The sequence below is a fragment of the Staurois parvus genome, unplaced genomic scaffold (genome assembly GCF_062004578.1).
Source record: "Staurois parvus isolate SC_StPar_1 unplaced genomic scaffold, SC_StPar_1.0 ptg000019l, whole genome shotgun sequence".
Lineage (NCBI taxonomy): Eukaryota > Metazoa > Chordata > Amphibia > Anura > Ranidae > Staurois > Staurois parvus.
In genome coordinates this window covers 14,706,106-14,718,136 of record NW_028317815.1, presented here as the reverse complement: position 1 = coordinate 14,718,136, position 12,031 = coordinate 14,706,106, and the positions used below count along the sequence as shown (strand labels likewise).

General features: G+C 39.8%; 1 protein-coding gene across 6 annotated transcripts in view; it reads right to left on the bottom strand.

The window, feature by feature from the left end:
- LRRK2 (leucine rich repeat kinase 2) overlaps positions 1 to 12,031 on the bottom strand; it is a 362,321-nt gene that overhangs the window by 231,483 nt on the left and 118,807 nt on the right. For all 6 annotated transcript variants that reach the window (XM_089685047.1, XM_089685063.1, XM_089685038.1 and 3 more), the window contains 4 exons: positions 11,080 to 11,219; positions 8,694 to 8,822; positions 7,526 to 7,696; positions 1,159 to 1,438 (listed from right to left, as the gene is read on the bottom strand). In XM_089685047.1, the coding sequence (XP_089541173.1) occupies positions 1,159 to 1,438; positions 7,526 to 7,696; positions 8,694 to 8,822; positions 11,080 to 11,219 (720 nt within the window). The remainder of the gene's footprint in view (positions 1 to 1,158; positions 1,439 to 7,525; positions 7,697 to 8,693; positions 8,823 to 11,079; positions 11,220 to 12,031) is intronic.

The window sequence follows — 12,031 nt, the reverse complement described above, 5'->3', positions numbered from 1 at the left end:
TTTCAAATTTCCCGCCGTTCCATCCCCCGTACGTCCCGACGCTCGCAGGGGATGGAACCCAGAAGACAGATGCCGGCATCCGCCGGATTACATTTCCGGGGACACTGCAGGAGGGACATAGCGGGAGCGCAGGACAAGGTAAGTGATTGAGGGATCGCAGAGCAGCGCCGCATGGTATTCCCAAGTGTAGCTCGGGGTTACCGCTTGTGGTGCTGAAACTTCCCCCGAGCTCCACTCGGGAATACCGCCAGGGAGGTTAATAAAGAGCTTTAAAAGTTGGTACACGATGATTGCATGTTCTTCTGGGTATATGCTATCATTGTCATTGGAGCATTAAAAGCCACAGTGTTTGAAGACAGAGTCTGTTTGATCAAAGTCTCGGTTCCCTGTCATTCTGGTAAGGTGCATGGACTGACAAGTGTTGGATCACTCGGCTGTCTCACTGTTTTGTAATCACTGGTGTGGAGTGTCTAAACACTGATTCACAGTATATGTGTTGACAATATTACACTATATATGATTTACATCTCTTGAAGGGTCTCATTTTATTGGGAAGAATTTTGGAAGAAGAATCTCATTAGTCAACAATTAATACAAAGCGAGCTATTCACCTACTGAGGATAAGAGTAGGAATTACGGTCACTGGATGAATACTTGGCTATTTGGGGCACGTTTTTGAACACTATGATGTGAGCGCAGTGTAATTTTATTGCGTCATATTTTGAGGATAATGCACTATGTGTAGTTTATTTTCTTGAGGTATAAAAAGAGGAAGAGGAGGAATCTTGGAAGATTATTGAAAGTCACTGAGAAGTATGAAGATATCACTAGTATATATGGGAATATATTGAGACTTTTTGTTGGACGCTATTGAACACATTTTGATTATGTAAATACATAACTCACCATTACAAAGTACAGTATGTGGTTTGGAAACAGTATTTACTAAACAAATACTTTTCAGAAGTTGGGATTGCGAACATCTGAAATAAAGTAAGCTAAAAAAAAAAAACACTAAATGTTTTCTGTAACAAAACTAGAAATCAAAAATTTAAAAATAACGGGGCACCAACATGAGAATTTTTTTTTTCTTTAAGATATTTCCCTCATCTTAATCTTCCAATCACAAAGTGTGTAGGCAAATATGAGATAACATACCTGGTTTCCCTTCGTGATCTACAGAAGTCTGTTTGAGTGTTAGTTGTTTTTCTAAGAACAGTGGATGAAGCCATGAAGATTCAATTTTTCCCATGTTGAAACCTCCAAGACAAATGCTGTTATTGGCCACATCTAAGCCAAGCTTTTTTAACAGTAAGCTTATATTCTCATTATTGCAATTTTTAATGCTGATCTGAAGGGCTTTCTGTACATCCTGCTCACGGACTCCATGATTTAACAACAGTTCAACCATTTTAGGATTGGTACCCTTTTCACAAGCCTAATGAGATAAAAATATGAAAAATAGTGTGTAAATATAAACATTAGATCATGAAACATACAACCACAAAGGATTCTCTAACCTCTTTTGGACCAAAGGTACTGTATATCTAGAATACTTTAAATTTCCCTAATATTCTATTTTTAGAAGTCCATGCTCCAGTTTGTGTACAAGAGCCAGTACCAGCATTTTCTTCAATAATTGTAACAAATATATTTGTAATTAGCTCCAGATGTTCTAATTTTTTTTCAGATATAGCAAAAGTACCTAATTATTTTCCTGTCTTACCACTCCTGATTAACCCCTTTTTTTAAAAAATTTTTCCCCAAACGCCTTCCCAATGGTCGTATACATTTATGTGCCCCCTTGGTGGGTGGGCCTTAACGCTGCATAGTCCTGGCTTCTCCCTTCCACTGAGTGCTCCTATAAAAAGCCACTTTCTATGAGGGCACTCATGTGGGCTCGCTCCCAAGCCTCGCTGCCTGCGTTTATTGACACAGACAGTGGGACTTGGCCCTGCCCCTGCTACCTCATCACTGCCTTTGATTGACATCAGTGGAAGCCAATGGTTCCCACTTTCTCAGCAAAGCCCAAGAGACCAGGAAGACAGAGAAGACAAGAACTGCAGATGTACACAGTAATGAATCTTTAAATAAGGGTTCAGTTAATAAAAGGGGGGAGGGGTTTGATACTGATCCCTAAACCTTTTTTACCTAAATGTACGGAATGCATTAAGCAAAGAATGTTTAGGCTTTATAACCACTAAGATACCAAGGCTGAAAGAAAAATCAGTCAGCTGGGTTAAAAGAAGGAATATGTATAGAACAAACAGCAACTGTTTAATTGCTTGGTGAGATATCCCAGCAAGTCATGTTTCAGCTTTAGCTCTTGCAGATAGTTTCTGAAGGCCGATATGCAGCTGTTGTGAAATATAGCAGACATAATATATAAAACAGACTGCTTGCCAGCAAGCTCACGTCTTTTGTACCTTTTTTTTTTTTTTAAATCACAGATGGGTTGAAAGTCACAGGGGTACTCTGTATTGTAGTGTAAAATATAAATACCAAATTAATCATAAATAACATATTAAATATAACATTCATACAAAATATACAAAAAAAGAAAGAACTTTAAAATACATACAAATCACCAAAATGTCTGTTTAAAATGACAGTTACAGAATACAAGTGCACATATTTGGACATTTAGGGATTGTTAACACCATGGTGCAGAGATGACAGTGTCTCTGCACACATTCTGCAAGGGCACAAAGAAAACAATTGTTATCTATGTGCCCTGTTCACACCACAACACTGTTATGTGCAAATTTTTTTCTGCGCAGGAATCTGCAACATGTATAAAACTCATTGAGGCACGGATGAAAACTGATGTAAACTGTTGTCGCTGCAAGTGAAATCTGCACATCAGTTTTTCTACGCATATGGTGTGAACGAGCCCTTGCTGTATTATTTAGACTTTGTTGGGGTTTGTGCAATAAATTAAGCAAAAAGCAGCAAGGGAAACATACAATAAACCAAAGCACCAAACAGAATCCACATTATTGAAGTAATAGTAATACAAGATAGATCTTGTTTAATTGTCGTGAATTACTGAACTTTTAACATAGGTTTTTGGAATACTTTAATGAATAAGGCCTATGCAAGCTCTAACAGTGCAGAAAGACAGAAATAACATGATCTGTTTATGTAAAAGTTGAGCAAGCAAAGAATGTTGCATCAACTGTTAACACATATTTTGTGCTGGGCACGTAGATTTGTGTGAAGTATTTTTTCCCAGAACTGTATCTCAAATACAGTATACATGCTTTCTAAGAACTTCTGACTCAAATTATTTCCTTAAATTTCAGTCAAAGCTATTTGTTGACCCTAGCTTCACAAATAAAAAAAGGTTACTTTTTTTTTACTTACCTGTATATTTCGTACCATGGAGTACAGTGCAGGATGCAGGCTACCTGTGCTGTACTCAAATATATATAATTTATAGGCAAGTCAAAATTTCTCTCATCTTAAAATCCAGCCAAAGCTTGTTTAGCTGAACTGCTCCTGTGAATCATAGAAGTGTAGTTTGTTGTGCACTCCTGTGACCCGTTTTCAGTTGACAGCGGACTAAAGTCTGCTGCTGGCTGACGTCACTCGGTTGGTACAGGCTGGGGAAAGATTGCAACCATATGGTCGGGATTCACGGAGGAGCCTGGGCTTGAACCTGGCTCAGTCTCTCAGTGAGCCACTGAGAGACCAGGCCAGCTGCTCCCACCTCCTGCACAGCCTAGTGCTCCAGTGAGGAGGTGACCGGCAGTCACTGCTCTCTGCTCAGAGAGGAAGAGAGAATTCAGCGATCAGTGGTGTCTTATCGCGCAGTTGTAACCCTTAGAGTTGCTGGGGGACAGATGCAGCATTGCATAGATGCTGCATCCACCTAGCTAAGTATGATTTTAAAAAAAGAAACATACTTCTCTTGTAATCATACAGTAAAGAACAAAGGCTGAGTATTCATAGACCCTAGGTCATCTTCAAGCAATGAATGAGAAGGGTGGGCAACAACTTGACAAACAGATGTACACCTCGTAGAACTTTGAACAGATATGAACAAAGGACCAGGTGGCGGTCCTACAAAGCTGGGCTTCGTAGGCCTGGTAATTCCCACTAACAATGTGGAGTAGGCGTGTAAAAATGCCATCTGTCTTCCTGACCTAAGCTGTTGCTTTGAACTAGACTCTGCCTATGTCCAGACAATGAGGAGAACTTTGAGTTGGATGCTTTGGAGCAGGGCTTAAGGATGGTAGATACATAATATGTCTTAATTGAAGTGGGTGACAGACAGCACCTTAGGAAGAAAGGATGGTTTTTGACATAAAATTAACTTGTCTTTATGAAGAAGGACCGATTCCTTGCAAGACAAAGAGACACCAACTTGACATGTCTGACAGACTTGATAGCCTGACACTTTGGTTGAGAGCGCAAGCAAAGTGTGACAGTTATCAATTACAATGTGCTATCAATGTAACTGGTTTGGTAAACAGTTAAATTGATAGGTTTAGTTCTGTTTTAAGGCTAAGGTCTGGCCAAGGCCTGACTGTATAAAGGCTAGAATGTTAGGCACAGACACAAACTAAAGAGACTGTGTTCCCACCAGGCAATGAAGGATTTTCAGGTACGATAGTAAATCTTTCTGGAAGTGGTTTTTCTTACTTTTAACAAGGTGGGAATGACAGACTCAAAGCTATCACTTATGACCTGGGCTTTAACAGGCATGCTGTTAAAGCCAGAGACCGAGAAGCATGCTGGATTGGATGGCGTTAGCACAGTAGGTCTGGCCAGTTGCAAAGGGGCTAGCGTTCATCTCCTTGTAGTCTGAGTATGTCTGTGTACCTGGTCCAGTTTAGTGTGATGAGAATCTTTGTTATTCATTGTTAAGAGGGCTATGTGGAAGACTTGGTAGGTTTATGGCCCAAGTCTTCAGCCGAAAGGGCTGAATGAAGATTTTGAAGTTAAAGTCTGAGAAGAATGATTAAATGCTCTGCATTTTGAAGAGGCAGAGGCTCCTGAGAAGAGGGATTTTTTGATCTTAGACCATGGAATTATAACTTATCTTCCTGTAATATCTCAGAAATGTTCATTTTATATCGTCTGACGCCCAGGTCATGTAGTTCTGGGTGCCGGACAGGTAGTTTATATGTACATTTAGCCCTGCTGAGGGCAAACACCTGTCAGGTGGAAGCATTGCTTCCACACTGCCCACAGCGCCAAAAAATTGGAACTACTGCTATTTTATTCTCTTGGGTGTCTGCTTTCAGAAAATATATAAATGTTTTGGAGTTTTGTGTAATCTTCAGACCTTAAATGATTTTTTAAACGTGCAAAAATCACAAAAACAGTTCTGGCAGCAAAAGGGATAAAGGATAAGCTGGACACTCCCCTTCCCTGACAAGCAGCTAATCGGTGCTCATTACACTGCAAGGTCTCCCCCCTCCCTGCTAGTCCCTGGGTGCAGGGCTGGAGACAGGCAAGGAGGCAAGGAGCAGATAAACAGCGCAATGTTAAAAATATTAAACATTTAAGTCGCTGTAAAACCCCTTTTGTTTTTAAAAGCCCCAGACATTATTAACAGCACCTCAGATTTAATTACGGTTTTGGTTAAAATTCTTTTTTTTTATCATGACAAGTAGATTGTCGTGAGAGGCCAGTAGATTGGGGCACCGATTTAGTCCCTGGACAAGTAGTTTTTCAAACATTTCCACACCCGTGTCTTTCATAAACTTGTCAAGTGCTTCCCCAAAAAGATGTCCTCCGTCAAAGGGCATATGTGTAAGGAGTCTTCTACAAGCAGATTCACCTGTCTATGCTTTGAGCCACAAGATTCTGTGCGTGTGAATGGAGATGAGAGCCATTCTGCAAATTTATGTCCTTGCTTCCTTGCATACTGTTCTAGGGCATCCGCACAAAAAGAGCAGAGCAGAAGGTAATTGCTCAGTTAAAGCACGGTCCTGAAATAGTAGATCATGCTGGTTGTTCACTGCCCAAGTCCAGGTAGCTGCAATTTGACAGAGAAAATTACAGTGATCCCTGATTGTTGAGACAGGCCTACAAATGTAAAGAGAGACTTTAAGAGCATCTAAAACTTCTGCAGAATGTTTAAATGCAGGGACATCCTCAGTTGGTAAAGTGAGATGTGTGTTTAAGACAGAGGTGGCAGGGTCAACTACCAGAACAGACCACTTCTTAATTCTTTTTCCATTGGGTAGAGTTTGGCAATGAATATTAGAGGAGTGAAAATGATTTCTGGAGTGAGCCAAAACACAATATTGCCCATTCTATTTGTTCCTAAACAGGAAACGCCTTTTTAGTTTTTGCAGGTCTCTTTGTAATTAAAGGGTCACGGGGAGACAGAAGAGAATAAAGTACGGCAAATGCCAAGGCTCCAGTGAACAGCAAAAGCGAGTATGTCCAAGCAAGCATTTTGCATGAAACTGCAGCTTTAGGTGTGAGAACTCTTCTGCAGTCTGCTCGAACACTGCCTTGAGTCCTCCTCATTCTGTTCTGTGTCTGTATCTTCTATGCTAAGTAAATCGGGATTCGACGGAGGAGCTGGAGATAGGGCTTGATGTTTTGTAGCCCTGGACAGATGGCTGTATTAAAGTAATAAGCTGTCCAAGAACTTGTTACACAGATGCAAAAAAAACTGCCTGTCAGGCAGGCCCCTTGTTCAGTTTTTACAGTAGCAGTTCAGAAAAAACAGGATGACCCCGTCTTACTTTGTCTATGTCACTGGTCCCTATACAGGGTCCAGGCTTCTCCTGTCACAGTGGGCATACCCCCAAAAAGTGTCTTCAGGGTCTGGGTTCAACGGAGACGGACACAGCACACTGCAGCATATGTCAGTTTGGGGGGGGGGGGTAGTGTTAAATGTTCTAGCAGATTGATTGAGATACACTAACAAATTATAGATAAACTCCAGCTCATACTTTATAATCAATTATCGCAAACAGGTTTTTTTTCCTTTTACAGTAGTAGAAAGATTTTACTTGAATAAACAAACTGATCATTGTAAGCAACCCTGCCAGTGTTAAATGACTGGTCTTATCTCTAAACTGGAAGACAGCTTGTTCTTTTTAAAAACAAAAAGACGTATTAGCTGGATCACTAGTTGAAAAAAGAATAATGAAAGCCTAGAAAAAGAAAACTAAACTATTGCAGCCATCACATCTAAGAATTGGTAAGCTGCAATTAATATTTGCTTTTGGAATTAATACGGTTTTACTCATTTACTCATGAAGTAGGGTAGGGCTATAGGTTAGGCACCCAGGGGGCATATTATTATTATACAGGATTTATATAGCACCAACAGTTTGCTCAGCGCTTTACAATATAACGGGCGACAATACAGCAACAATACAGTTCAATACAAGAGTGTTAGGAGGGCCCTGCTCCTTGGAGCTTACAATCTAAGAGATCCTCAAAAGCTTGCCAAATACCTACAGTGTATGAATATATAAGTTTACCCTAATTTTATTTTAAGATAATGACCCTTTCATACCAAACTATTATACAACACATACAATATGAGTACCTGAATGATTAGTGATGTATGTTTTGCCTTTTTGTTTACATCTGCCCCCAACAGAAGCAAGCATTCAGCTATAGCTATAAGATTTTCAGCACATGCCTTTATGAGCAAATTGTTTTTCAAGTCTTCTTCCAAAGTCATTTCGGCAAAACATTGATAGCACAAAGTCTGTAGCTAAATCATAAAGAACATTGCATAAGTATAAAGCAAACCGAAAAACAAAACACTAAAAGCGTGTCTACAGTACAAAAAATTACTAGTTCTGTTTGCAAAAAATTCTTGTTTTATGCAATTTTATTAAAGCAAAAGCTTAATCTGTAAGTTTTCAAATACATTTGTAAGTTCCTGTGCAGCCCTTTGGATACTAGGTGCATAAACATATGGCCTTCTAGCAAACTATTAAATGTTTTTCTCAATGCACAATGGGATAGTAGGGAGCATAACCGAGTAGCATCAGAAACAACAAAGTCCGCACATGCACAGGGACCAGGACAAAAGGAGAAGGACCTTTAAATTGCAAATGTATCAAAAGTCTGTGGTGGTTGCCGACTAATACTTTAGCCAGTTTCTAATGTATTTTCTAGAAAATAAAATTCCCTTTGATATTTAGCAAGAAGGTAGGTCTTTAGCAAACTGCGCTGTTTCCTCCATAGTATTAACAATTCATAGATTTTATTTTATCTTTTGATTTCGTCTTTGGCCTGGACGGTCTTTAACCACTTCCCACCAACGTACGTAAACACACGTCCTTGGGAAGTGGTGGTGAGATCAAGATCATAGCTGCAGTGGGTACACTGTGCTGCACTCATACTATGGGGAAACTACACGGGAAGCAGTGTGAAAGGGGCCTAAGACTTCTGTATTGTATCGATATTGTTTTTTTGTGCTGCTGGTTAGTGCACAGGTGCAGGCAGCCTTCACTATATTTTTCTTATCCAGACTGGAGACAACATGGGAGGCTGCAGCCATCAGAGGAGACAAGTCTGCAGGGCATTGGTGGATTTTTTTGCGGGTGCTGTTAGGATTTAGCATAAACATCAACTTCTACTTTAAAAACATTATTATAAAATATAAGAATAGATATTGAAAGAAATAAATATAGGAATGGCTAAATACAAACTAAAAAACCATACAAAGTCAATACAAGCTAAAACTTGTGTGAAATGGTTACTTTCTGACTCCGTTTGTTTGCCAAGCATTGGGAAATCTGATAGAAAAGCACAGTGTCAAATTCTTCTAGATCCAGAAGCTTTGCAAAGCTATGTGATAACTTTATCAGAGTTAAGGCTGTCTGAAATCCCTAAAAAAAGGAAGGAAAAAAATATATATATTACTCTGAATATATGCATTAAAAAAAAAAAAAAACACACACACACACAACAGATCTAGGTAAATGGTCCTCCTTGAACCAATAAACAGGCAGAAAACAGAAATAAAACAAACTGTATAACCAAACTGAAAAATTACATTAAACAAGGACTCTAGTGCAGTAGTCTCCAAACTGTGGCTTTTTGCTTGCTTTATCTGGATCTTGGGGCAATTCCACTCACTGATACAAGACACTATTCTGTCAACTGACAAAGAATGGTGTACCATTTCCCTCACTGACATCAACAATCGGGCACTATTCCTCCCCCTAATACCCATATGTGATGATGTGTACTCCCACTGATGCCAGAAAATCTCCTGCTAGCCACAGTTCTGCCCATAAAGTCTAAAGGACAATAATCTGGCCCTTTGTTTAGAAATTTTGAAGATCCTGGCTCTGGGGCATTAGTATGGACAATAGTTCAATTGTTTTTCTACTCTTTTGCCGCATTTTTGCAATGCATTAGCTCCATTTCTTCCACTGCTGATTTAATTTATAACCTGTCCTGTTTACCCTCCAACTTTACAGATTAGAACATTACCAGTCTATTACAAAGAATGCAGCCAGCGTGTGGCCGTTCCACTCAAACACTAGAATTATGACTGTGCCTTCATATATGACTTATTTACAAACTGCTTGGCTTATATGAAAAAATATACACCCGTACAAAAACAAAACTGACCACTTCTCTTTCTGGTTGCTATACAATCCACACGTCCTGTTGCCCAATCGGATAATGTGTATGATGGGGCCCAGAGTATATATTTGCAGGAACCCAGCACTTGATTTATTAAGCAAAGACAAGCTAAGAGCATAACAGCCAGGTAACTAGCAACTTCTAAATGAAGACGGGGATGCCAGCACTGGTAAAGTATCTCTCAGAAGTGAGTCCACCCCTCACATTTTTGTAATATTTTATTATATCTTTTCATGTGACAACACTGAAGAAATTACACTTTGCTACAATGTAAAGTAGTGAGTGTACAGCTTGTATAACAGTGTAAATTTGCTGTCCCCTCAAAATAACTCAACATACAAACATTGTTTAAACCGCTGGCAAAAAAAGTGAGTACACCCCTAAGTAAAAATGTCCAAATTGGGTCCAATTAGCCATTTCCCTCCCTGGTGTCATGTGACTCGTTAGTGTTACAAGGTCTCAGGTGTAAATGGGGAGCAGGTGTGTTAAATTTGGAGTGATCGCTCTCTCATACTGGTCTCTGGAAGTTCAACATGGCACCTCATGGCAAAGAACTCTCCAAGAATCTGAAAAAAAGAATTGTTGCTCTATATAAAGATGGCCTGGGCTATAAGAAGATTGCCAAGACCCTGAAACTCAGCTGCAGTACGGTGGCCCAGCAGTTTAACAGGACAGGTTCCACTCAGAACAGACCTTGCCATGATCGACCAAAGAAGTTGAGTGCACGTGCTCAGCGTCATATCCAGAGGCTGTCTTTGGGAAATAGACGTATGAGTGCTGCCAGCATTGCTGCAGAGGTTGAAGGGGTGGGGGGGGGGGGGGTCAGCCTGTTAGTGCTCAGACCATACGCCGCACACTGCATCAAATTGGTCTGCATGGCTGTCGTCCCAGAAGGAATGTGATGCACAAGAAAGCCTGCAAACAGTTTGCTGAAGACAAGCAGACTAAGGACACGGATTACAGGAACCATGTCCTGTGGTCTGATAAGACCAAGATAAACTTATTTGGTTCATATGGTGTCAAGTGTGTGTGGCGGCAACCAGGTGAGAAGTACAAAGACAAGTGTCTCGCCTACAGTCAAGCATGGTGGGTCTCGCCTACAGTCAAGCATGGTGGTGAGAGTGTCATGGTCTGGGGCTACAGGAGTGCTGCCGGCACTGGGGAGCTACAGTTCATTGAGGGTACAGTAAATGCCAACATGTACTGTGACATACTGAAGCAGAGCATGATCCCCTCCCTTTGGAGACTGGGCCGCATGGCAGTATTCCAACATAACATTAATGGCTGTGTGTTGAGTTATTTTGAGGGGACAACAAATTTACACTGTTATACAAGCTGTGCATTCACTACTTTACATTGTAGTAAAGTGTAATTTCTTCAGTGTTGTCGCATGAAAAGATAAAATAAAATATTTACAAAAATGTGAGAGGTATACTCATTTCTGTGAGATACTGCGTATCCACCATGACAGGTTCAAGTTAAATTGCATACCTCCTCTTGAATCCTGACAACGTCTTTGTATCTCTGCAATGTGGAAACCAGATGACTTGATAAAAGGTGCATGGTGGCTATACACAAGTTTTTCCTTGTAACCAGATAGGACAAGAGATAGAACCCAAAGCACTGGATTTCTAGAAGATGGAAATAATTAATTTAGGACCACAGCAACTGTTTAATGATGACAAAATACATCTCAAAGTCAAAACTAAACTCGATTCCAGTGATCCATGTGACAGCAAATTTCTAGTGTGGTAAAATTGTTGCATAATGACAATAAAGGACCTGAAGTATTTTTATATAAATACTGCAATCATAACAGTATCAATTATTTTGTATTTCTTATTTTATTAACACTGACCTATGCAGCAATTTATAGAATACAATGAATCGTTAAGATCATACCCTTCTCCGGTGGAGCTCACAATCTAATTTCAGAGTCAGTCTGGACAGAAGCCTAACAACCTACCTATATGTGGTATAGGCCTGAGAGAGGTAACTGGAGCTGTCAAAGAACATACAAACTATGTAGATAGCATCCTTGGTTGACCCAGCACCCAAAGCAGCAAGTGCCAAGTACTTGTTCACCATGCTATTAAATTACCAGCTTAATAAACTTCATATAAATGTGGGCAATTTAAACTGAGAAAGATGCAAAACCTGACAATCATGAAAACCAAAATTATCAAAAGCCCTTACACATTTGTAAAGGCTATATACAGTGAAGGAAATAAGTATTTGATCCCCTGCTGATTTTGAATGTTTACCCACTCACAAAGAAATGATCAGTCTAAAAATCGAATGGTAGGTGTATTGTAACACAGAGACAGAATAGCAACAAAAAACTCAAAATAAATGCATGTCTAACAAATTATGCACTGATTTGCATGTTCATGAGGGAAATAAGTATTTGATCCCCTTAACAAAGCATGACTTAGTACTTGGT